Source organism: Tetranychus urticae, chromosome 2, assembly GCF_039701765.1.
Source record: "Tetranychus urticae isolate SD_2017Ah chromosome 2, NJAU_TeUrti_SD_1.0, whole genome shotgun sequence".
NCBI classification, from domain to species: domain Eukaryota; kingdom Metazoa; phylum Arthropoda; class Arachnida; order Trombidiformes; family Tetranychidae; genus Tetranychus; species Tetranychus urticae.
The window spans coordinates 28595166-28620327 of NC_142959.1; the positions used below are offsets into that span (position 1 = coordinate 28595166).

A 25162-nucleotide genomic window follows, 5' to 3' on the forward strand; every position below is an offset into this window, starting at 1 on the left:
AGGCATAAAAAAAAGAGCGTAAATTGTTGCACCATGTAAATGTATTTTGTTAACGCGCACTTTAACATTTTTACCTGCTGCCAACAGTAATTGCCTGTTTTTATTTGAGAGGCTGGCTTTCATTGAACAGGTAACTACGAGAAAGCAGAATGGTATTAAAGGGGGTTGGATGGTTTTCGTTAGGAGTCAAGATGCAGACTCAAGTAAAATGCAAAATTTAAGGCTAACAGGGTGGAGTACAATTTTACCCTGTAACCAGTATTCACAATGAATTTGTTACCTGATGGCTTTACCTTCAATTTTACACCCAAAGTTGTTTGTTTAAGCTTTTTGTTTTTCCATTTCATCGGATTCTTTCTTTCACATTTCAATCTCACTATTCAATGATAATTGCAGGTTTCATTGATTGTTGGTTAAAGATGAACAATAATCTCATGAAAATGTTTCACATGAATCCATATTTAGATATCAACATTGAAATGGTTATTTTGTTATCCATTGTCCATCACTTGTCCACCTTTTTCATGTAAAGTTTGGGTTAATTAGTGTTGGATTGAAATGTCACATTGGGTTAGTTGATTAATTAACGTCTAATTGTTTCTTGTTAACCTCAAGGAATGTAATAATTCACCGAACAGAAAAAAAAGTAAATTAACTTTTGCTTCTTTTACCTGTTTCTCATTTGCTTTTTTCAATCAATTTTTGCTCCAAATCATGTTTCTGATCATTTAATTTGTCTTCAATTTCAGGGAAAATAGAGCAAAAATTTTCTCTAGAAAATAATCAAATTCAATCTTATCTTTTAATTTCATCTCTCGTTCAATTATACTGAACTCTGAAGATTTGATATTCAGTTTGGTCATCTTTATCAAGATAAAAATGATAGTTAATCAAATGTTTTTTTTTCATTGGAAAAGAAACAAAATCTTGAAAAAAGAAACATAAGAACATTAAAAGACATTTTTCCTCATGATTGTAATGATTAACTGGAAAATGAATCCATGAATTTCATTGAATCAACTCTTGATTAAGGAGAAAAAGTAAAAATATTAATTTAATATTTGGTGATAAAAAAGTGAAAAATAAACAGCTTAACAAGTGGATTGAGTGTCATCTTTAAAGTCACCTTAATTTATCCCTTTACATTAATATTTACACAATTATCATGTAACGCCATTTTATTAAATCTCTGAACTACTAAATCATCTTTTCCAGAATTGATTCTGTATTTTCTGCCATCAGACAAGTTTCTGATTGGCCTGAAGGAAGGATTCCGTGTTCATGAGACTGTCACCACATATTAATCTGTCATCAAGCACAATTACAAAACTATTAATACAAAAAAGAAGTTAATTTCCCTTATCTTTCCTTATCTTCATCTTTTCTTTATCCAGATTATCTTCATTTACCTTTATCAGGCCACCCAGTGTTGATTAAGCTTTCTAATTAAATGTCTTTTCTTAAACATCAGGTAAATTCAGTGAAGAAATGCAATTCCTATGAAATAATGAAGAGATGAAAATGGTGGTTAAAGTAATCTCATTCAACAGATGAACATGAGAATCAAGATTTATATCAATTTGTCTCAATTAAAATAAAAAACAACAGCATGAATCCATATCTCACCAGCATTCAGAGTTATTTTGATTTCATTAGATTCATTAATTTCTTGCTCTTTGCTGATGATTTATATTGAATATGAAAAGCTTTTCATTTTTACCTTACCAAGTTACTCCTGATTTGTCAGAGTAAATTGTGAGGAAAACTGAAAAATTACAAAAAGATAATTAATGAACAATGAAAGGTTATCAATCAGTGGTTATGAGATGGTTTCAACTATAAAACCTGATTCAAGATTAACTGAGCATTTCCATTATACCATAAATCGCATTACAAGTTGAACAAACAGAATTAAATTGTTAACTGTTAAACATAATAATGTACTGAACATAATTTGGATTGAATTTGAATAAATTATGACTTATTTGTGAATCAATACTTGAATGTAAACTTATAGTGCAAGTATAATATTACACTAAAAATGTTACGCAAAGGAAAACGCGATTGTGTTGTTAGAACACGATTTACTTTCATCTCTCAGCGTGAATCCTCTTAACTCGTGAATCAGATTATAGCCAAATGATAGGAACTTTTTTTATTCCCTGTTGTGTGTTTTGTTAACAATAATGTATACATTAGTGCAAATACAGGAGTAATAATTGCTTCCAGAGTCTATTATGTTTAGAGAATCCGAATTGTTTCTTTAAACTTTCATGCTTAAGCTTGAGCACCCATCAAGTAATCCGGCAAAGTAACTTGTTAAGGATATCAGGATAACCTTAATCAACACTGGAATTGAAACAAAAACTATTTATTATCCGGAAGCTCACCTTTGATTATTGAAGGTTCAACAAGTGTTACAAGTGCGTGATGCTCAGCTATTATTAGGATAAAGAGAAAGTAAAAGAGTTTGGAAAAGGTAAGCATCATGAAGAAGCTTTACAAAACAAATTGTTGAAACAAGACTCAGAGACTACCTGAGTATTTGCTATTTAGCTACCTTTTTACACTCATTTCTCATGAATATTAGTAATAAAATAGCAAAGTTGAATAAAGGAGCATTTTAAACCTAATAAACATCACTTTTATCAGATTTAACGTCAAACAGGCCAACCTCTTCTTTCAATGTAAACCCTGTTGATACCGATTATCAGCTACAAACTATCTGGTTGCACGAGTTTTCACCTTGCTTTAAATAGTAACTTTCATCATTTTTACCTTTTATTCTTCTTTTATTTCTTTACCATCATCATGATAATTAGGAGTATTTTATTATTCTCATCCAAAGTCTTCTTCTTCTTCGCCTTTAAATTCACTGTTCGATAGCCTCACCCATAAAGGTTAACACTGAAATATTATCTGTTGCTCAAAGTATAGTTCACTGTTTTTTCATCAAACCTTTTTTTTTCTTCAAGAACTTGATTTGTTTTCACATCAATGGATTAACATTCATTTTTCAAATGGATGGTTCAAGCTGCTAAATATAACTAGACAATCGGTCACAATAGTGACCACAATTTAATGATGAATTATCCTTTTCAAGAAACTAATTGGGAAAGGAGACGAAAAAGTGGAAAATAAAATGACCTTTAATGGTATCTTTTTACATCAGCCATTCTTCATCTGCTTGTATCTCCCTTGAAATCATCGAGGATATCAATTTGACTATCATGGTTAGTCTGACAAGAGTCAAATTTAAATCTTAACAAATTGTATCAGAATAATTTAAATCACAAATAAATCAACTTGCCAGCACATTTGAATAAAGGTTAACTCCTGATGACAGAAAAATTTATTTCTCAAAAAAGTACATTCTCATTGAAATGAAGAATCAGTTTAATCAAATCAAACATTCAACTGTACCAATTCATTCGAACCAATTCAAGCGTCTTTTATCTGATTTGCTATCAACTTCATGAAAATATTGAAACTGACTTCTCTTCATATTGTACATCTTTACATATTCATATTCAGCTACCGTTCAGATGCTGTTCGATGCTTATAATTAATCAACCTTTTAATGTGCAATCTAGAATCTGATTATGATTAAAATCAAGATTGACAAATGATTAGTCAGCAAAATGAGTGAAAAATTCAAGGAATGTGAATAAACTCATGTCCAACATGCACATTGTTAAATCTGGTTTGTGATCTTTTTTTCATAAACTCAACCTTTCAATGCTGCCAAATAATTTTACCTGATTGTATCATTGAATCCATGGATTAAAGGCATCATCAATTTGCTCGGAAATGTCATCAATTGAATCCAATGAAGATATTATTTGGCAATTGCAAGACTTGGTCTATTCTTGATTGCTTGTTTACCCATTAGACGAGTTAGGCCTGACCATCCAAAAAGGTAACTAAATATCTAAATTAACCTCCCTCACCTTAATACTAGTGTCTTATATCAGTACATTTATCTTAAGTGTCGATCACATTCCTTCGTAAAAACCTTGAGCCTGCCTGTCAAACCAATAAAGTATGGATAATGGGAAAAGATGGTTTCCCTTGATCATGATGGAAACAAGATAGCGATGAAATTATGGTTAAACCTGTCAGGAATTACATTTTGATCAGTAAGGAGGTTCTCAACCTCGTAACTTTTTCCTCTCTTTTCCTCTTCTATGTCAACCATGTTAACCTTACCTGGTCTTCATGTTCATCATCAGGCCTGACTTATTTTCCCAATTCAAAGGATAGTCTCTTTCTTCTTGGTGGCCTCTATTTCACTATCACATGTTCATATTATGTCTTGATTTGATTTTCACGCTATTACCTTCAAATCATATTCACAATCACTCATCTCCATGACCCACCTCAAAGGACAAACATTTTCCTCTTTCTCTTTCTTCCATTCTTGCCTAAACAAGTTGACAATTTACCTTCAATTACCATTCTGCCTTCTTGTATCCATTGTTAAACCCAATTGACCCATCATCTTCATTGTCACCATCTTAACTCAACCTGTGTGGTCAACTCAACTTATCAATTTGTAATCGGCATTCAAATAACCAACTCTTGTCACAATAATCCTCAAGTCAAGTGCAGGTCTAAGCCTTGCCGTCAACACACTGATTCAGTGTGAAACCAATTAACCATTTACATCTCTTCATCAATTCTGAGTACAAACCTTGACCATAATAGACCTTTCACTCCGTCGTTAACCGTTTCCCTGAAAACTTTAAACAAAATGAGTAACTGTTGACAATATTGTACGAAAATGTGGATTCTTGAAGGATTGTGAAAAGTCATGAAAGGCTTGATAAAAAGCACTAACACTGTTAACCAACTATTGTTATTCAGGTTTCTTATTATCTAGTGATTCCAACTTGCGGGTAACAATGTCCAATGAAAAAGGCAACTAAATTGATCGCCAATACGCAATAATTGAGCAAAAATGTTTGTTTTCGCCATTAGTTGAAAATAATTGTACAAAATATGATTAAGTGGCAAAATGTCATTTAAACAGGTAACCACTCAATCAGATTTTGACAGAAATACTCAACACAATCAGCTTATTCATCTTCATCTTTCTTCATTTTTATCATTGCTTCTGTTTCAACTGATCTCTCGTTTGTTGATTAATTTGCATCAACATCATTAAACATGCATAATACAATGTACACAATGTTAATACATTTCCCAACCTTAAACTGACCTTCTTCCTCAATTGTAATCAATTTTGGCCATGTTTTACTTCAACGGAATCTCGATTAATGTTACACTAATTGTTCACCATTGACCCAGCCTTTGCTTGCCATATAATTGTCATTCAAATTAATCCATCAATTATATCCAAGGTAGATGAAAACAAATAATCAAAATGGTTAACAAGCTTATGAAAAGAAATCATTTTTACCCAAATTAACCGTCATTGCTTCATTTAAATGATCACTGACTAACTATCAAAGTTAACTTCAAACAATTAAGTTTAAACAATCAAATCAACTCTCAACATTTACCTTGTAAGGTTGTCATTGCAGCAAATAATTGTAACAAACTGTAACTGTCAATAAGCCTGAGATTGATTCTGATCGATTGTTTTCCCATTTTTCTTTCCTTTTTTCCTTCATTTATACATTTCTTAGCTAATTTGTTAAACACTCTGATCAATCATTTAATTATTAATACAAATTTCAATGTAAAAATAAAACAATTAAAGCAACAATTAAAAGAGATCCAGAAATGCGCATCAAAATTGAAATAAAAATGTTGAGACTTGAACAAACTCCAACAGAAGCCTTCAATTGTCTATAAAAATGTAATTAATTTACAAGTGAATGAGCCAGCAATTAATATCATAATGGACTTAATTGATTTGAAAAGAGTTAATTCACTCGTTAACCTGAATCTCATCAATATTTATAACTCTCTGTCAAAGGTTAATTAAAGCGAAACTTTAATTATCACATAAATTTGGATTCTCAATCAATTTAATTACTAAATGAATTGAGACTTAACCTGTCATCGGTTGCCAATTGAATCAATTGTTGAAGAGGTTCATCATCTTTAGCTTATTAAACTGGCCAAGTCAATTATAAGATGATAATGAAAAGCAAAATTTGTACAAAATAATCAAGTTTCTTATTGAAGTTAAGGTTGCCCAGTTAACGATAGGAGGCTCTGGATGCTAAACAAAAGGTAAAACATTTGTTAACTCATTGTTTTTATGATGATCACTCAATTAACAATCGTCAATTTTATTATTAAACGTCTTCTGATTGATTGACCATTAAAATACTGGATCATCTAATGGGCAAACAATTAATCGGACTGGAATCACCAAGCCAAACATTGGGTAAGTTTCCATCTACTGTATATGTTTATATGAAATGGCCTAAGGAAAAGACTCTATTTTTTAAGCTCGTATAACAATGTTTATATCAAGTCTTGTAACAAACCATGTTCATCATCATTTAAGATTAAGGTTCCTCATCACCATCATCATCTTAATCTTAGGTGCATCCAAGTGAGAGTTAAATCTGTCAATAATATTAAATAAGGTTTTACTTTCATCTCATAGAGAGTTAAAGGTTAACAATTTTCATATAATCAAGTGAATCAAATTAACCTTTCACTCCTCTCTCTACCTTTCGTTATTATACTTATTATTATTATAAAGGTACGCCTAAACTATTATATTGTATCATATTATCATTATCATTATTATTAATAAAGTCAGCTAAGGTAAAAAATTATAAAACTCAATGAAACGTATTTCTTATTGTTTGTCTATGTAAAGATGTTTGTGTGCACCTAATTGACCGTTTCATTGGGATTATCATTTAATGTCTAAGGAGGGTCAATCTGTATATACAGATTTGTTGAGCATCATGTTGATTATCACAACAGTTGGATCATCTGTTTCATTATTATTTTATATTATAAAACCTCCTCTATTGGTATCAACATCATTCCCATAAGCTGCATTGTTTTTAGGGCGTTTAGCTGGTGAACAATGTTAAAACTAATGGTCTCGTTGGATAATCTTGTAATATTACTATTTTTTTTATTGTGTTTAGTTTATTCTGTGATTTATTTTCTCTGTTTATTCAACTGACCATTAAGTAATATTTTGTTAAGATTATTTCCATGTTCAATTTGACCACAAATATCATGGAATCAACAATTAATTGAGTTTTGTTGATCTTGTGTGAAAAACCAACAGACAGATACCAAAAGATACTCTAACCAAAGGATTGTAACTTACCTTTTGGGCTATCATTTAAACAATCACTTGTTAATTAGGGTTGTGGCAATTTTTAGTTTAAACTTTCAAATCGGTTAAGTAGATTATTGAATTAGAAGTAATTTCAATCAGTTATATTGAAAGCATTATTCAAAATAGAGATGGTCAAGGTTGGAGGATGAAGGCAAACTCATTGACATTTATTGTGCTCAATAAAGTTGTAATTGAAATCAATTTTGGTAATTTTTAAGCTTTAAGTTGTCTTTAATATTACATTGAAGTGATAGATGGATTGATGGATTCTTAACACACAATCATATTTATTAGGAATCAATGAACCGTAAATATGATTAGTATTGTGATGTTATTAGATGCATGTAAAATGGTGGGTTCATTGGTTTAATTTAAGAATGTTTTTAACGATATCTTCTGCATACCGACCGCTACTTTTAATTAAATGAAAAAATACACCTCCAGGACTTCTCCTTCGGTTTCCATTCCTTGTCATCAATCCACCTGCGTCTTCAATCGTCATGACTTCCGAGCACAATTTGTTGACTTCGTCAAGTCCCAAAAGTTTGATACTGCGAACTGTTGCAAAGAAATTCATTTGTTAGTTTATTTTTGCATAATTTGAGCTACCACGTTTCAATACTTACTTATTAGGTCAACTCTTTTTTCTTTTAATCTATTACTAATCTTTCGAGCTTCTTCAGTCAAGATAGCATAAGGTATTCCTCTGGATCTCTTCGATTTCTTTGGTTTCTTCTGGTGACTTTGCCCGTTTTGTCCATTTTGACTGTTTTGACTAGGTTTACCATCTTGATTAGGTTGGCCATTTTGATTCGGTTGACCATCTTGATTTTTATTCTTTTTATTCTTTTTTTTCTTGTTTTTTTTCTTAGGTCGAATAGCATTTGGAAATGGACGGCAAGTCATACTTGATTCAAGTGCTTCTGCTAATTCATCCTCCACCAAAATTTTATTCCATATATGAAGCTTGGGTTTTTTTGGCACTGAACTATCAATCTCTGGTTTGATTTCCTCCATGACGTGAGTGATGTCACTAAAAATAATGAACTAATTTGGTCGATGTTGATTGATTGAACTTGATGAGATTTAAAATAACATGCTTCGGTTGTTTACATATTTAGAGAAACTGCTTGAGACCTCTAGTGGATACCGGATTATTTCATATTCAGGCGGTTTATTCGAATGAGATTTAATGCTTAATTCAATTAAATATTATGTTAATGAAAATTTTTATCTTTTAAGTTTCTCTTAAATTGAATAGAAATTACAGAAATTTTAGAAAAATTGTTAAATAAACAAAAAACAAATTTAGATATTCATTTTACTAAATTTTTGAAAATCGAATCCACAGAAAATTCATAAATTTGTTGGTTTATCTTCTTCAGCTTTTCAATTTCCTCGCCATCATCTGATGTGGACGCATTTGAACTTAATCGGAATAGCTGAAAATAAAAAATAAATTTTACATTAGAAAGAAAAAATGACAACTAGTATAAAATGGACTTACTTGTCCATCGTTTGCAGGACTCTCATCTTTGTCCAGGTCGATCAGCTCGTTTTTCACATGAATTAAATCTTTTTCTAATGGATCTAAGTTTGGATCATTTGTTAATTTGAATGGTTTAACAGGAATCAAAGGTCCTTCTTCCTCCAAAATACCTCTAGGTGTTGGTATAACCAAAAGATTCGTAATAGCACCTTAATTAAGAAAGAAAAGTGAATAAAGATTGTATGTTAAATTTATCATCAATTGTTTTTATACTCAAATGTATACTCTTTGTCTATACCTCTATGTTCAAACGTTTTCATCTTTTGTTTACTAATGATGTGCCAAACCATAACTTTAGAATCGTGTGCACCAGACACTAGAGCCAATCCATCAATAGAAACAGCTAAATGAGTAACTTTGCCCCTGAAAAGAAAGTCTTCAATTTACGAACTGTGGACGGAATGAAAAATCTAAAACTTACGAATGGCCACTAAATATTTTTGGCTGTGGTTTATTTAAATCATTCAATATTTGCTGCGTATCGAATAACTTTGTTTCGTAGATGTTTCCTTTTTCACCACCAACAAATAAATAATTTTGAGCAGGATCCATGACTACCGACCAAAGGGGTTCATCAAAAGAAATAGATATTAAAAGATTTCCTGAGAGAATATCATAAACCTGTGGATAAGCAAAGCAAAGGTTACGTCAACTAATTATTGGAAAGTACTAAATCTAGCTAGTTCACTTACTTTACAAGTAGAGTCGACTGAAACAGAACAGCATTTACCACGAATACCTGTATATCCACAGTGGATATCAGTTATTTTTCCATTATGGTAAGACCACGTGTGCATAGGATTAAGACTTTCTGAGTTATCTGAGCTGTTTTGATGTTCATTGTACCCATTACTAAGAATTGTGGATAAGATCCAAACCAGCACCAGTCCATCTTCACCCCCAGAGATGAAAAAAGAACCACATTTGGACATCCTAATACAAGTTACTGGCTGATAATGCCTTTCTAAGATTGAACATAATCGCCCGGAAGAGGTCTAAAAAAGCAGAATATGTTTGAGTCAAGTTGTAGTGACATGAGATGTTAGCAAATCTTACCATGTAAATGTATATTTTTTCTTCTAATCCCAAAACGATATACATTCCGTCTGGAGTTGCAGCCAATGAAGTTACTGTCGAAGGACATTTCATTCTGGTACGGACTATACTTTTTTTCCTAAGACTCCATAAATGCACCACTGAAGAATCTTTCTGTGAACACAGGAAATACTGGTCGAATAGACAAGCTAACCCATTATAACCACAAGTAATTGATTCCTTGAAACAAGAGACTTGGGTTCCAGTGAGTAAATCTTGAACATTAATAGACCAATATGTTGAGTTGAGAGTTGACGTTACAATAACCTAAAAAACAGAAATTACAAAGTTGTGAATTTAAATATAACTCTATTCAGATTGAAGATTGAAGATTAATAAGTAGATACATACCTGTTTAGCAGGCATTTTCAAATTTTGGTCCAAAAAATTAAGATAAATTATCCAAAACAAAAGTTGACTCAATTAAACAAAAATAAACATGTTTTTTCGCAACAAAAACTATTTCAATCCACTAGATGTCACTACGGATGCAACTTACACAACTGGTTTTTTTAAAGTGGTTCTTTTAATTTGCAACAATTTAATTTATAAATTTAATAATTGAATAAAGAGGAAATAATTTCCTTTTACTTGGGAAAAATTTGAATATTTAATACTCAATTATCCAGTTTGAAATATTAGTTGTCACTTTTCACAAGAAAATCACGAAAAAATCATCCTTAGTAGAAGGTTAGTTTTTATAATTTTCATCTCTTTCAAACCACGTTTATTGACCAATTAATTCATATGAGATACAATGTTGATATTTAGAAAAAAGTTGATTATTAAAGCAAAAGGACATCTTTAAATGAGGATAAACAAACAAGGTAAAGAACCATAAAGAAAGAAATGGGAATGCAAAAATTTACCCGGAGACGGACTCAACTGAATGCAAATATCTTTCTATTTCACCGGTGACATTAACATCTTTCCTGGGCCTAACGAATCGGTTATGACTCTCCAATTGTTGGATAAAATTCAAATAATTACGGAGTGTGTAGTGATTCTGATAAATCATTTGTTCAAGACGTCCAACTTTACCCCACAATGGAACCAATTGGAACAACTTCAAGTTAACTGCAAAATTAGTTGGATACTCTTTCAGCTTTCCATAGATTTGATCCACACTAGGACAAGCACATGAACCTTTTGATGGATACTCTTGATACGAGCTTTCATATTCTTTCAATTTTCCATCCACAACCGAAACTCGGTCAAAGGTAGTGTCCAGTTTACCTTTCAACTCGTCAAGCTTACCTCGATGAAGAGTGAAAATATTTTTCAAGCAAGTTGCAAATTTCTGAAGCAATCCATGGAATGGCATTTGAAGCTTATAATCAGGATCAAAGCCTCTAATTTCAAGGGCAGATAATGGATCTGGCAGTAAACAATGAAGTAAACATAGGAAAAGAATGAGATTTTTTGGAAACAACAGATAAATTGGTTGACTGAAAGATTGATTGATTAGGACCATCTAATGTTATTATACGCAAGAGGTGGAAAATTTGAAAACAACAGCAACCATGGCTGTTAAGGAGACTAAATGGATTAACTTACCATAATTTTTATCGGATGAAACAGTTGTTGAACAAGTGAAAACAAGAATCAAGACAGTAGCAACGGAAGATTTCATTTTGATTTAATCAATGGCTGATGAACAAATGAACAATTACAAGTTGTGATTCGATTTCTTATGAGTTTGGAAGAAGGAAACTTGCATCTTACACCAAGCAATCGGAAAGACTGAGTCAAATCAACTGATTATCACATTTTAATTTCACTTGGAAACAAAGATGATAAAACAAAACATTAAATTGGCCCATTAATTTACCAAAATCAATAGGAAAACCATTGCAGGAAAGTTCCAACAATTGGCTAAACGATCAAGAATGATAATTTTGATGTAATTTACAGATTTTTCACAGGATTATTACAATATTAATGTGAATAATGATCTTCTTGACTTTACACTAATGGCTTGCCAACCTTTTAAAGTTGCAGTTGATTTCCACAATTAAGATGCCAACAATATTAATCATATATCTTTGGAAAAAGGAAAAAAACTCGACCATCATTACCACAGGTTTGATTATTTAAAAGCTGTTAACAAGTTAATTCGCTTTTAGTTAATCAACCATCCTTCATTGTATCAATTTCAAATCATACTTTTCTCATTTCTTTAACAGTCACCTTTCATCATGATTAAGCCACTAATCCTTTGTACTCTTGCTATCATTTGCTGTCTTCAAATTGCTTCAACTAATTCAGGTAAGAAAGATATTTAGTGAATTATTTTACCATTTTTTTGTCATTTATAACAATTTCAATTTGATTTTATCCTTTTTTATTTCAGAGGAAACTCCTGCAGCCGTAGAATCAAATGCAGAAGCTCGAGGCATCTTGTCGTCCATTGGCGGTGGAATCCACGAAAAGCTGAGGAAATTTGTTACAACAGTGAAAGACATTTTACTCGGTCATCATAAAAAGATTGGAAGTTTTCATTTTCGATTGAAAGAATGCCTGGAAAAGTTGATTAATTTGGAAAAGAAACTGTTAGGATTCAAAGAGGAATCTTATTCATGTCCAGACATCAGTTCACTGGTTGACAAAGTGAAAGAAAAGCTATACATCAATGATCACACCGTTAATCCAAGTGATGTCCAGTCAATGGCTAACTACTTACAGAATCATCTACGAGCCTTGGATTATCGCATGCAACAAGAGTCCAAATATTTGAATTTAGCCTTTGAACACATCAAATATCTTCATGCATATTATCCACAAAATCAACCTAAACCCAATTACGGTCCAATTAAACCATCATATTTAACGCAAGTCAATCCAAGCATCAAGATGAGAGATGGTAATAACAACAGCAATAATAACAATCATGCTCCACAATAGTAAGATTTATTACAATCAAACCAAAGTTTACTAACCATCAACAGTATAGACTTGATGTTAACAGGGAAACAAAAATTTGTTTAATTTTTCTCGCTTTTTTATAAATAAAAATGTTTGTTGTCAAAAATTGGGTTTAAAATATAATCGGTCATTTATTGTTAAAATTAAATTGTATCAAAATAAATAAAGGATAAATATTTAAATTAGAAATAGTTTAATTGGTTAAACTTTGATCAACAGTAGACTTGAAGCAAGCATACATTTATATGAATGGACGTTGGAACAATCAGTTTAATCAAATACAGCGTAAATAAATCAACATTCATTGAGTGTAAGCTATTAGCTATAACAATAATAATCAATCATGATATAATACAGATTAAATTGTTATTATTAACATATAAATTCTCGCACTTTCTCTGTGTACCATTTTATATCTTTTTATCCAGTCAAACTTGTCAACTCAGGTCAAAATTTTGTCTCTCAAACCATTATTCTTTGATTCGCTTTTCTCTCTCTCTCCTCTTCAGGTCACAATTTATCCTTATCATCCTCTTTATCTTCATCTCTTCATCGTCCTCATCATCTCTTTGTAAGGAGAAAGGAAGTGGGAGGAGGTTAACCCCCGAAGCTAATAGGGAAAGTTGAGGGCAACTCTCTTTACGTTAGTAGCTTGTAAGGCCAGAGACTTCGGGGCCAAGCCAACGAGGCCTAGCTTTTGTGTATGTCGGTAAAGGAAAAGTGACCTGCCCATTTAAAAGGACTTGAACCTTTCATCTTGTTGTTGTTGTTGGTTTTTTTATGGCTATACGCAGGCTCAAGAAATAATATTTGCTGCACATTTTGTGCATCTTACAGTTCACATACTCACACACTCAAAGATTTAACAGTGTGAACAACATCAACAACTTGAACAATTAACAAACTATTTTATTTTGTTTACATTGTTTACCTTTCCTTTAGTTTAATCAACAGACAATACCTTGGATATATTTTAATCAACATTACAGTTAATAACTTACGACTGTTCAATTGATTTTTCTGTGACCTTTTCATTTTCATTCATCTTTTTCTTACTTTTACTGCTTTTGTGAGACTTTATCAAATCTTTTAAGTTTTTCTTTGAAACTTGTGTTTATTTCATTGACAACTCGGATTTCAACTATCATTTGTGAATCCATCATGGTTTTTGATTCAGATAGATCATCCATCTCGGATTCCATTTCATCGGGACCTTCCAAAGTAAGTAAAAGTCTCAACATTATGTTTCTTTATACAGCATCGAAAAAAAGTTATACTTTATTTTTGTATCTTTGCCCATATTTTGATAAGAATGTCTTGCTTTGACCAATTCACTAGTCATTCTTATCAAATATGGCAAAGATACTAAAAATTAGGTATAACTTTATTTTCGATGCTGAATACACAAGTGTTTTTTGCATCGATTGTCCACACTGTGAATATTAAAATTAGTCTGATTGATACTCAGGACAATGACACGACTTTCAAACATTGATTCAGATTGAATTTTGTGTATTTTAGACTTTTGAGAGTAAATTTTGGCTTTACCGGTATTGATTGTTTACCATTTTAGACTTTAAATTGTTATTTCTTTACTTTCTTTCTTCCTTCCTTCCTTCATCTTCATATTCAACTTTATTCTGATAACCTTAAGGGTAGAGATAATCAAATATTATCCGGTCTAGGGTGTTGTCCATTGACACGGACCACGAGCCACAATTAACCTTCTAAGGCTAACCAACACCAAGTTACCTTCATTGGAGTTACTTTTTCCGGTAGCCTTCTCAGTAAGCTAGTAAACAATCAACACTCTCATCAACAGTAAACACAAAAAACTTGAAATCTAAATTTTTCAAAAACTTTCGATGTGCGTAAAGACAATCTTTCAAAGCTTCCGTTTCAGTTACAAACGGAAACGATTAAGCTTGATGTTTAAAATGAACGATAGTAAAATGTGCAATTTAATGAATTCAACTGAATTCAATTGAAGATGATAACGAAGATGATGAAGGCAGGAGTAGAAAAAAAACTGTTAATTTGATTTTAAATGTGAATCCAGTTCAGCCTCAAGTCATAATCCACTTTCCTCTCGCTCTTTTGACACAATTAACTTGTTTAAACAATTCATGATATATACTTATAGCTAATTAATTAACGATTTCCTCTTGTTCTCCTTGATTACAGTCCATGATTAAAATTTACACCAAAGTGTTATGCTCTGATATTGAGTATAAAACACTTTCCATAACTGAAGATACAACATGTAATGACATGGTTCGAATGTTGCTACACAAATTCAGGCTAAAACACACCGATCCCAATCTCTTTTACGTTGCTATGGAAGTTATTATCCGTAAAACAGGTAAGCCTCATCAACTGATTATCAACAGTTAAACCACAAACATCAGGAATCTGCAATAAAACAAAAAAGCATAATTTTCAGTTACATTGACAAGCCTTCTTGGTTTTGTTGATGATAGATTGATCAAATCTCATACTTGCATATTCTTACGGATTTGACAATTTAAGTTGCAAAAATATACAATTAACGGTCAATAAGCAGTGACCGTAACGAAAATATTTCTTTGTACATTTTAAATGCCAATAATTTCTCACACAAACATCTCAACAGTCAATGTAACAATGTTGTATGTTAATGTAATCAACTCAGTCACCAGTTAATTAATCACTGAGATTGTATGAGCTTTGAACGACACGGCCCCATCCAACCAAAAGGAAAAGGTTCAATACAAATATCAATACGAAATGGGTTTTACTTGATTCTTGATTCCAATTTTGAGCAACTTTAAATTTTAAAAGTCCAATGATCATCATTTTCCCTTTTGTCCCTTTGTTTCCAAGGCATTCCGATTCGAAGTGTTGTTGTTCTTGATGATATGTCTTGTCCAGCTCAAATCCAAGCATCTTATCCTCATCAAGATACCAAGTAAGTCACTTTAAATTGTCTTTTTCTTCCTCTTCATCTCATCATCTCCTTTCATCCGTTGAAAAAACACATAAAAGTCTCCAAAAGTAGTCAAAGAGTCTCAAATGTCTTCCTTTGTACAGAGCTGCAGAAGAAGCATCTTCTTTGGTTTCGAACAGGAAAAAGCATCAGAAGAACTTATGTTATCTCTTTGTTGCTGTACATTATTATTAGATTCATATTAATGCTATTATATTGTCCCAATATCGAGTTACTTGAAAAGTTTTGACACAGTAAATGAGCTTCCAAAAACCAAAAGTAAAACCAAAAGATAAATTTAAAAAAGGAAATAGGAAAACAAAATTAGAGTTAATTTTGGATATTATTAGACAAACAAAACAAAAAGATACCAACAAAAATCACATTTACTTACCATTAGTCCCTATCCTGTTCCATGTCCAATACCAATATATTAATTGTCTACTAATCATCTTTCCGTTACTATAATTAGATTTACTTTAATGATGAAACGAGGAGGCCTTGTTAAGGTCTACGACAGTTGCCTTATGTCTTCGGTAAGTTTATAACGCCATCTTTGCGTGCATTAATGTATTATCAATAGATAGATCGATCAATTGAATATCATTGATACAAGTTATTATCAGTGATTTATTTCAATCTTAATTAAACTAATAATTGATCCATTTTTTGCAGTCTTTATACAAAAGCTTATTAATATCAGATGTGACCACTGTTGGTGAAGTGATCCAATTATTATTACAATGTTACGATTCAGATGAAAGGCCATCCAAATTTGCTTTATATGAAGTTTGCCCACAGAACAGACGTAAGTTTACCTGAATTTTCATTCTAATTATTTTTACTACTTTCTGCCTTAAGACAATAATTATGTCAACAATTTGTTTACGCTTCTGTTAAAAATTATGTTAGTGAATATGTTAATTGCAGTATTATGATGATGTTAATGAGGTTGATCTTGAGGATGATAAATACAATTTTACATACAATTGTTACTGGTTTACGCCACTGGTACATCTTATCCATTTTATCATTAAGAATGACCATATCTCAAAGTCCGTTAAATATTAATTGTAGGTTAGACAATTAACTACAATTCCCAGTCACGGGAAGCTTTTAAGAACAGTTAACCTCACAAGTACAGGGAACATTGAAAATCTATTAGATTTAAAGTCAATTGTTAGATTAATCTCAAGAGATGATTATTTACATCTCAAGGTATCTCAAATTAAATTACAGAAATACATGTACCATCAAGGTAAATGTAATTGAAATACTTACCGCAACAATTAGAGAATCTCAGTTTAAATTGAGATGAAAAACGATTCAAATTGAGACAAAATTGTAACTCTTTCACTCAAAAGTATGAAGGTTAGAGATTTAACATTGAATTTTGATAAGCTGTTGATGTTGCAAATCGCTAATTTAAATGAATCTTTTTGTTTCAGGTGAAAGAAAATTAAGAGATAATGAATTGCTACTCAGACTTCAACAAGAATGGCCTTTGGGTGAAGTATATTGTTTCCAATTGCGTCGCAATTACTTTGAACAATCACACAAACGAAAGGTAAGTTTGACCAATCAATTCATTTTGTCCAACAAAGCTTTGAGTCACCCAACCCCACCAAATAGTCGTCCAAGAGGTCCAATGATTTGTTTCACAAATTGTTTCTGTCAAGATGAGTAAAGACAGCAATTAGTTGATAATGTTAAAATATATAATTATCAACAAAATGTTCCAATGATAACAATAATTGAAAAAGGTTGAAATGTCCAAAGTCTTGGGTTAATTTGTCTTGTATAATAATACCAAGACAAGTTAATATTTTTAGAGTCAATCTTTTTTCTGGTCAACTCATCTTATACCTGTATTACCAGTCTTATAAAATGTTACCTGTAACATCTTAAAGAGGAAACGCATGAATGAACCCAAGGTGAAAAAGTCTGAAAGAAAAAGGTCTTTGAAAGATTGGAAGAAGAAAAAAACAAAACTAAAGTCAAGATTGCCTTAGGCCTTGGTTAGTCTCATCTTGATGAGCTCTTAATTGCGGTTCCCCTTTCTAGCTACTTCATCATATATATTTTCATCTTGATCCTTAGGATGATCATCAGCCTGACAGGAAGTCATAGTTGTTTTTGTTCACAAATGTCTAGTTATTAATACTAATATTACAGATGAAACTAATGATGAAGGTAAAACTAAACAAATCTCATTTACCCAAAGGAATGCGTTTTTTTATATCATCATCATTATTATATTTCTCAAGAAACAAATAAACAAGAGACAGGTAAGATGAAACAGGTTACGCAAAGAATGATGGTCATCTTTGAAGGTCAGTTCTAATGGACTCACATAGGAATGTTAATTTGTCCCATTAATCTGTCCTCATTTGACCATCAACTTTGTATGCCTAGGAATGCGTTCATCATGTTATTCATGATAATGAAGAAGAAGAAAAGTTCTCACATCCGGAGATAGCTTTTCATTTACTTTAAACATTATCACTTTGCAATTTTAATCACAATCTGGACATGGTTAAATGGTTAAAGTTAACTTCCTTTTTTCCCAACTTGCAATTTTCATCTTTAATCATGGCTTTCAGATGACAACAAATTGGAAAGTTATTCAAACTTGTTTCACAAATGAAAACCTTTTCAAGTTCATCAACTTTATCTTGGTCAATTTGCATTCAATCCTTGCATTAAAAATATCTATTTACTAATGTTATCACCTTGTATTAAGAGTACAAGTAATGTAAAACAATTAACTGTAATTTAGTTTTCCTTCTAATTGTTTCCCTTCCATGTTTATTAATCAACTGTCACTTCAGCTTTCAATTGATTGTCCGATTGTTTCATTATTTTTGTTGTTTAAACATTTTCCATCGGTTTTTGAGTTAAACTGTTTTCCTGTTGGTTCAATGGTTCGATATGACATATGTTCCGGTATCACGATTAATCATGATTGAATAATGACCATGATTAACATATGATTAGTCTATGTTACTTATTAAGCCTACTTAATAGCCAAGCCTCACCTTAGTTTAGGCCTGAGAAGTTTTAAGTGAATGATATTTTTTCAATATTGATCGTGAGCTTATTTAAATGTTGAATCTAATTTAAACATCTAATCGTAATTGTTGCCATTTACCTTAATTTTGGGCTTGTTATTGACTCAACTGTTGATTGTTATTTCAACTTAATGACTTCATTAGGTTTACATTGGAAAGATGATGAATGTGAGACTTTATTATTATAAAAAAAGACTTCAACTTTGGGTCTATTTTAAACATTTTTTCAACGTTTCATCTCAACCTTTAAATAGCAATTTAAATTATTTCGACTTTTTTTAACCAAAACTGAAATTGTAGCTTTAAAAAGTCCATTTACGAATCATTTTATACCCAACAATTTAACCCAAACCATATCATTATTAAGATACCAGAAACGTTGCTTTAGATTAAACTTGTTTCACCATTTGAACGTTTTTTACTCAATATTGCTTTGACTTTTTGATTTAACTTTGAATAATTTATTTGCTTGACAACAATTTCAATGATGAATTAATTCTTGTCACATATTCAATTGATTGGCCATATTTTAGTTATGCTTTCAATCCTTTCATGTAAACCATTAAACTGTGAAAAACAATTTTCACATTAATAATCAATGAATTTCACTTTCCCAGCCAAAGGTTAAGTGGTTAATGATTGATTGGACGGGTTTAAATGAAACTAATGATACAATTATTGAAATTCAATGACAACCTGATGATGTGATAATTTTAAACATTTGATACAATGAAAAAGAAAACAATTTTCTGGTAAAAGGTGTTGAAAAGAAAGGTGATAATGATGAATAAATAATCGACTGGAATTGATATTTTGTTGACTTTTCATTATTTTGTCTACTTTTGTAAAATGATCGGTAAAACTCATTGAATATCATTCAACTGATTATCCTGAATTAATCATATTGGTGAAAAGGTGGAGAAAAGTATTTAATGAAAAGTGTAAACATTGAACATTGAAAGCGAAGTGATCATTTCTTTATCACCAATTGCGTTAAACCATTTAAGTTGTAATCATATAATAATAATTGTACATCTAAATACTGACCAAGATAATGATGAGATGCTGATGGCGATGATGAAGGAATGAAAGGAAGAGAGAGAGAGAGAGCGAAAAGGTGTGCCAAAAAGGTAAAAATGTTAAGGTAAGCAAGAGGAAAACAGTGGGCAAAAAGGCCTTAAGCAAGATTGAGAGGAATTAATTCAAATTAAGTTGAACATTAAATGAATAGAGTTTTGATTATAAGCATAATTAAGCTGCTTCATCATCATCTTGAGATTATTGTCATTGCGTGCTAACCTTATTGAGTCTACTCTGGCCATCAACAATGATAACGATATTCAATGTGAAAACAGATTCACAGTGTAAGGTGAAAAGATGATTACGATGAGAGTAACATTCCTCCATCAACAACCTATCACCCCACCCCGAACACCTAACCTTCAACCTCCCCTTTGCACGCCTTATAACAACCACTTGGTTCAAGGGAAATTCAAGTTTACCTTTTACCTTTCATCTCAAATTAACACAGGAATTTTCTTCTTTTCTTCTCACTACGAACATGAAATTGTTGAGAAAGTTAACAGCAACAAGATGGTAAAAATGAACACAAAATAACACAAGAATGTGAATCAAAAGAAAGGTGTATTCTCACCCTTATTACCTTTACCTTTTTACCTTGAAGGCTTTCTCTCTTTTTTTTCATCAACTCACCTTTTTAACCTTGTATAAAATACCAAAGATATTTGTTAATCCAACCTCCTTCACCAAACACAACAATTGAAAGATTAACCAATCGCTTTGGTCATCTTTTCAAGTGGACATAACCTGATCAATACTAAATGTTACATTCAACACTTTAGTGGTTTAACAAGGTTTAATTTACATTTCATTTAGTTCCTTCAATTGCTCTTCAAATTTCAATTTCACCGAGATAATGATGAGAACTTCTTTCTGATCTTCTCATCATCATTGTCTTCCTCCTCTTTATTTTAGACCATCCTGATCGTTTGAAGGAAACAATTTAATCTGAATGATGAACAGCAAAAATACTTGGGAAGGTTTTTGTTGTAAAAATGAAATACTTGGAAGAAGAAAGAAAAATTTAATCAAAAAAAAGATGAAAATAGATTAATTTAGCTCATTATATTACCTTGTTTACCAAGGTTAGTTACCTATTCTTGGTCAGATTATTATCCAATGTTAAGATTAGATTGTAAAAGATTACAATATCGCCGTCCGGTTTGGCATTTGTTTGCACCTTTATGTATCTTGGCTTCTAGTAATCAAATTAAATTGCGTTTAAATCACGATTCCTATTATTCACATAGATCTGCATGCAGTTCATAGAGATCAAGATTGTTGATAACGTTTTTTGTTCAACTCTAAAGATGTTAATTATTTCTCCGTATAATTGATATACTTTTAGCAATTGAATATTTTGAAGCAATTATTTCATTCACAATTTAGGCTCATCGTGAAGCTTATTCAGGTTGCTATTATCAAGCTGATACATTAAATCAAATTGGAGAGGCAATAACAATGAAATACGTCAATTGACATTTTTTTATCAAAAACCAGTCGAAATGCCCTTTTTAAATGGATCACAATAGGTTAATATAATCAACTTTCAATATGAAATAATTTATTAAAATTTTGATGATGATTAACAACGCTTCTTCACGCAAGATGCTTACCGTGTGACCTGAAAAAAATAGATGAAAGATGTACATAAAAAGTATATAAGGAAAGTACAGTAACTTCTTAACAAAATAAGTTTAAGAAAGTGTAGAAAGAAAGAAAGAGAAAACTCACAATGACTTTTGACCTTTTTTTTACCAACAAGGCGAACACATGGGAACATAGAGTTTAAAGGTCTCTCTATTTTGCCCGTTAAAAGGCCGTTCGTTGTGTGCTTTTAAAAAAATAAGATGAATGAAGAAAGCAAACTTCTTACAATTACAATATGTGATTTTACTATTGAGGACACAATATGTCTTTGCACTTTCCAAGAAATGTATAGAAGATGGATGAATGGTAAAAAACGATCAACAGAGAAAAGGTGAAGACTAGATAAAAAAAGGAGAAATGTGAAGGCGAAAGGTAAACCGTTAAAGGTAAAAAAGTATCAAATCTGTCTTGATGTTGCTTGTCCATATTGTACTTGGTCTATCCTTTTGTTCCTTGTAAATATTTGCCCATTCAATTGGCCTCAGTGATTGTTGACAATTTATTGTCAATGTGTTATATTATCTTGAGAATGCAGGGAATTTGTAAGATTTGAAATGAACAAAAAAATATATTAGTTTCTTTCACTATTAAAATATATTACGATGGGAAAATTGGTACCCAAGGAATCTTGAACATTGTAGTGTTGGTAACAAACGATGGTAATGGCGATGAGATTCAGGGTCGCGTGGATTTTCAAATTTTCAAAATAAAACCGTTGACATTCAGTTGTCTGGTCTTCTTTATCTCGACAATAATAAAACTATGAGCATGGGAATCTTCAATTTCCCTCTTGACGTTACTCAATATTCACATAGGCCTTTGAAATGTTATGGAAAGTAAATAACGAAAATTCCTCTTTTTTCTCATGTTTTCTTTACCGACTTCTTCCAAGTCAAACCCCTCACATATTAGCAAATTGTTGTTGTTTGATGATGATGATGATGGGAAAAGATATTTCATAGTCCATAATAAGTCTCACCACTTCTGTTTCTTCCTGTTATCCATCTTCCTCCTTCGTCATTTACTTTCCCAAAACCACTAGTAATAGAGATGAAAATGACAACGATGATTATGATGATGGTGATAATAATAATGACAATGATGGTGAAAAAGATGGTCAATAACACGGTGAATAGGAGAGTTAAACTTTGTGTAAGAAAAAAAGAAGGAAAAACAAGGTAAAAAAGTGTATTATCTACAGGGAAATAAAGGAAGTTAACGTAAAGAATCAATAAGAAGATGAAAATGATTTAATGAAAGGGAAAAAGTGACTCTAATAGCCATGATGTGATTGAATTGTATGAAGTGAATGTTGAAAGAAATGCAGTCAACAATCAAACAACAATTGGTAATATTTACGCTTGGCTGTTGTTACATTGCAACTTGTTTCTTTTGTAAAATCACATGTAATCTTTTTCGCTTGTTTTCATCGTCAAAATTAATTGCATGGACAAAATTGATTGTGAAAAAGACTGTTGAAAAATAGTAAATTATGTTACCCATTGAAACAGTGAAAAACTTAACAGTAAATCAAGTTTACAACTTTATTGTTATACTTATATATTGTATCTTTACCTCCAACCTCACCTGGGTTAGATTTATTAATTTACCTTATCACAAATATTTGAAGCTTTGTTTGCCAACCAACGATCAAAATGATAAAGTTCCGAAACAGCAAAGTCAAAATTAAGCAAAACCCATTTCAGCCAAAGGCAAAATAGCAAATCTCAAGTGTTCATGAAACGCACTTGTATCATTAAGCACAGAATGTCTAATGAAACTTCGAGCATAAAATGAAATCAGTTTATTAGAAGTTTATCGAAATTGTTAGACTTCAGCAGTTTTTTACCTGAGATGGTTTCTGTTTGGTTTGCTAGGTTAGGTTGCTGCTTCGAGAAATTTTTAATTCAATGATCATAGATTCGAAATCAAAACCACTTTTTCAATTGCGCTGGCGATACAAGAAAATCGCATTTCTCCTGCAACGTGGTTGAAGTTTTGCTATTTTTCATTCTGCTGTTTTGGCTTTGCTCAAATTGACTTTGCTCTTCTTGCTTTTGCTGTTTTTGAACCAGATCGTCAAATATCAGTTTTTAATTTCTGTTTCTTTTCTTATGCTTCAGGCTCTTTGGATTCGCAGCTCTATCGACCCAATCGGACTTTCATGCTGTTCCAAATATTCAAAGGAATTATCATCATTAATTTATCCCCCGCTGCAATTTAGTTACCTTAACACGTATCCAACGTATTTTTACGTGTAAATTGTACTTTGTAATTGTTGCCACTTTGTTGCCACTAGTCATTTCCATTTCCTTTAGTCATTTTTAAGTTCAAATTAATCTCGCCCAGATGATCATCTCAGGATATCTCGATTATTATTTACAATGTAAGTATCTTACCATTTACTTTTAATCATAATTAACCAACCACTTTGCTCTACAAATATATTTAATTCAGTTTCTTTCTTATTTAATAGGATTTGATGGATTTCCATATCAAGTGGAGATTGAACATCAGCCATGGTTACAAAGATAATCAAGTTGAAAATTTTGACGACAGCAATGATGTTTGCTCAAGCCTGTTAGATTTGCTGACTGATTCAATTACTTTGATTGCTAATTAGTTTATCGTGAATGATAAACTCATACTCAACTCAATTATGTAAATCAAAAGTCTATTGAATCGACTTGGCTAGTTGAAGGAAATTTTTAAAATGCTCAAAATTTTCATTCAAAGACTATTGGAAGATTGTACAACAAATTTTTACATGTTACACCAGTTTTACATGGAATCACTCAAATTCATCATTTTATATTTTTAACTAATAGCTCATAAATACTAAATATATTCATCATTAATATAATCAATCATATGAGCACCTAATTGTAACTCACAATTTCTCATCAACCTTTGTGTAACATAATTGTAATTCTCATATTCAACTCATTATGATCAACTTCAATCGCCATCCCTTAACAATCTTCACTTATTTATAACATTTCTTATTTTCATCTCTCATTTATGAACAGTTATGAAAATTTTTTACAAAACCAGTTCAAACAACATGTTAAATTATCATGAGTTACGAAAATTCATTACTGATTAATTTATAACAAATCGTTAAATTTTGATAAAAAAATAAAGAAACTAGAGATTCTTCCCGAATATTTCCAGAATTTCTTGATACTTTGTGTATTCACTTATTAGAAGGGTTTGGGCTCAAAAGAAGGACAAAATAGCGAAAGCAAAATAGAGAAAGTCAAATGCTCGAAAAATATCGATGAGTATAAAAGCAAAAAATGTCATTTTTTATCAGTTCGTAATTAGCCATGATTGAGGAAACAATTTGATTGGTATAGATTTGAACGAAAGTGATGAACATGAAAATTGCGAACTAAATGAAACTAGTTGATCCAATTCAGTTTATGACAATCCAAGCATTGTGTTCAATTTTTAATTAACCTTCACTATTTTGCTTTGGCTGTTTTGACCCTTTGCCATTAGAAGCTTTAAGTCCAGATGCTAGGAATAAAGACTGGAAA

At 31.4% G+C, this 25162-nt stretch overlaps 5 protein-coding genes and 2 long non-coding RNA genes across 7 annotated transcripts; 3 read left to right on the forward strand and 4 right to left on the reverse strand.

The window, feature by feature from the left end:
• Positions 1 to 6178: 6178 nt before the first annotated feature.
• Positions 6179 to 8516, forward strand: LOC149094282 (uncharacterized). Its single transcript, XR_016198855.1, has 2 exons — positions 6179 to 6361; positions 8158 to 8516. It is a non-coding gene; the product is annotated as an uncharacterized LOC149094282 (long non-coding RNA).
• On the reverse strand, positions 7432 to 8302 carry Phax (phosphorylated adaptor for RNA export). Its single transcript, XM_089267783.1, has 2 exons — positions 7912 to 8302; positions 7432 to 7843 (listed from the first exon to the last, which is right to left on the reverse strand). The coding sequence occupies exons 1-2, from the start codon at positions 8300 to 8302 to the stop codon at positions 7644 to 7646; spliced, it is 591 nt and encodes a 196-aa protein (XP_089123909.1). The 3' UTR covers positions 7432 to 7643.
• LOC107368014 (WD repeat-containing protein 18) lies at positions 8491 to 10342 on the reverse strand. The gene is made up of 7 exons (XM_015935791.3): positions 10281 to 10342; positions 9891 to 10196; positions 9527 to 9829; positions 9256 to 9455; positions 9073 to 9197; positions 8793 to 8983; positions 8491 to 8727 (listed from the first exon to the last, which is right to left on the reverse strand). The coding sequence occupies exons 1-7, from the start codon at positions 10293 to 10295 to the stop codon at positions 8602 to 8604; spliced, it is 1266 nt and encodes a 421-aa protein (XP_015791277.2). The 5' UTR covers positions 10296 to 10342; the 3' UTR covers positions 8491 to 8601.
• Positions 10343 to 10620: 278 nt separating this feature from the next.
• On the reverse strand, positions 10621 to 11586 carry LOC107368016 (uncharacterized). The gene is made up of 2 exons (XM_015935793.3): positions 11487 to 11586; positions 10621 to 11306 (listed from the first exon to the last, which is right to left on the reverse strand). The coding sequence occupies exons 1-2, from the start codon at positions 11560 to 11562 to the stop codon at positions 10795 to 10797; spliced, it is 588 nt and encodes a 195-aa protein (XP_015791279.2). The 5' UTR covers positions 11563 to 11586; the 3' UTR covers positions 10621 to 10794.
• Positions 11587 to 12063: 477 nt separating this feature from the next.
• LOC112538501 (uncharacterized) lies at positions 12064 to 13043 on the forward strand. Its single transcript, XM_025162072.2, has 2 exons — positions 12064 to 12197; positions 12283 to 13043. The coding sequence occupies exons 1-2, from the start codon at positions 12128 to 12130 to the stop codon at positions 12831 to 12833; spliced, it is 621 nt and encodes a 206-aa protein (XP_025017840.1). The 5' UTR covers positions 12064 to 12127; the 3' UTR covers positions 12834 to 13043.
• A 464-nt stretch (positions 13044 to 13507) lies between these two features.
• On the forward strand, positions 13508 to 24780 carry LOC107368015 (uncharacterized). The gene is made up of 8 exons (XM_025162071.2): positions 13508 to 14075; positions 15039 to 15216; positions 15717 to 15801; positions 16292 to 16355; positions 16495 to 16627; positions 17268 to 17386; positions 23744 to 24006; positions 24097 to 24780. The coding sequence occupies exons 1-7, from the start codon at positions 14016 to 14018 to the stop codon at positions 23879 to 23881; spliced, it is 777 nt and encodes a 258-aa protein (XP_025017839.1). The 5' UTR covers positions 13508 to 14015; the 3' UTR covers positions 23882 to 24006; positions 24097 to 24780.
• On the reverse strand, positions 14786 to 16349 carry LOC107368017 (uncharacterized). Its single transcript, XR_016198854.1, has 3 exons — positions 16214 to 16349; positions 15353 to 16082; positions 14786 to 15266 (listed from the first exon to the last, which is right to left on the reverse strand). It is a non-coding gene; the product is annotated as an uncharacterized LOC107368017 (long non-coding RNA).
• Positions 24781 to 25162: the final 382 nt, after the last annotated feature.

What these genes read in the sequence shown, in the direction of transcription:
- Phax (XM_089267783.1), bottom strand. Translation starts at nt 8,302, where the DNA reads ATGGAGGAAATCAAACCAGAGATTGATAGTTCAGTGCCAAAAAAACCC. An exon ending in AAAAAGAGTTGACCTAATAA is followed by an intron (nt 7,844 to 7,911) that starts GTAAGTATTGAA and finishes TCTTTGCAACAG; the next exon opens with TTCGCAGTATCAAACTTTTG.
- LOC107368014 (XM_015935791.3), bottom strand. An exon ending in CAGTCGACTCTACTTGTAAA is followed by an intron (nt 9,456 to 9,526) that starts GTAAGTGAACTA and finishes GCTTATCCACAG; the next exon opens with GTTTATGATATTCTCTCAGG. An exon ending in AAAATATTTAGTGGCCATTC is followed by an intron (nt 9,198 to 9,255) that starts GTAAGTTTTAGA and finishes CTTTCTTTTCAG; the next exon opens with GGGCAAAGTTACTCATTTAG.
- LOC107368016 (XM_015935793.3), bottom strand. Translation starts at nt 11,562, where the DNA reads ATGAAATCTTCCGTTGCTACTGTCTTGATTCTTGTTTTCACTTGTTCA. An exon ending in TTCATCCGATAAAAATTATG is followed by an intron (nt 11,307 to 11,486) that starts GTAAGTTAATCC and finishes GTTTACTGCCAG; the next exon opens with ATCCATTATCTGCCCTTGAA.
- LOC112538501 (XM_025162072.2), top strand. Translation starts at nt 12,128, where the DNA reads ATGATTAAGCCACTAATCCTTTGTACTCTTGCTATCATTTGCTGTCTT. An exon ending in AATTGCTTCAACTAATTCAG is followed by an intron (nt 12,198 to 12,282) that starts GTAAGAAAGATA and finishes TTTTTATTTCAG; the next exon opens with AGGAAACTCCTGCAGCCGTA.
- LOC107368015 (XM_025162071.2), top strand. Translation starts at nt 14,016, where the DNA reads ATGGTTTTTGATTCAGATAGATCATCCATCTCGGATTCCATTTCATCG. An exon ending in TTTCATCGGGACCTTCCAAA is followed by an intron (nt 14,076 to 15,038) that starts GTAAGTAAAAGT and finishes CCTTGATTACAG; the next exon opens with TCCATGATTAAAATTTACAC. An exon ending in AGTTATTATCCGTAAAACAG is followed by an intron (nt 15,217 to 15,716) that starts GTAAGCCTCATC and finishes TTTGTTTCCAAG; the next exon opens with GCATTCCGATTCGAAGTGTT.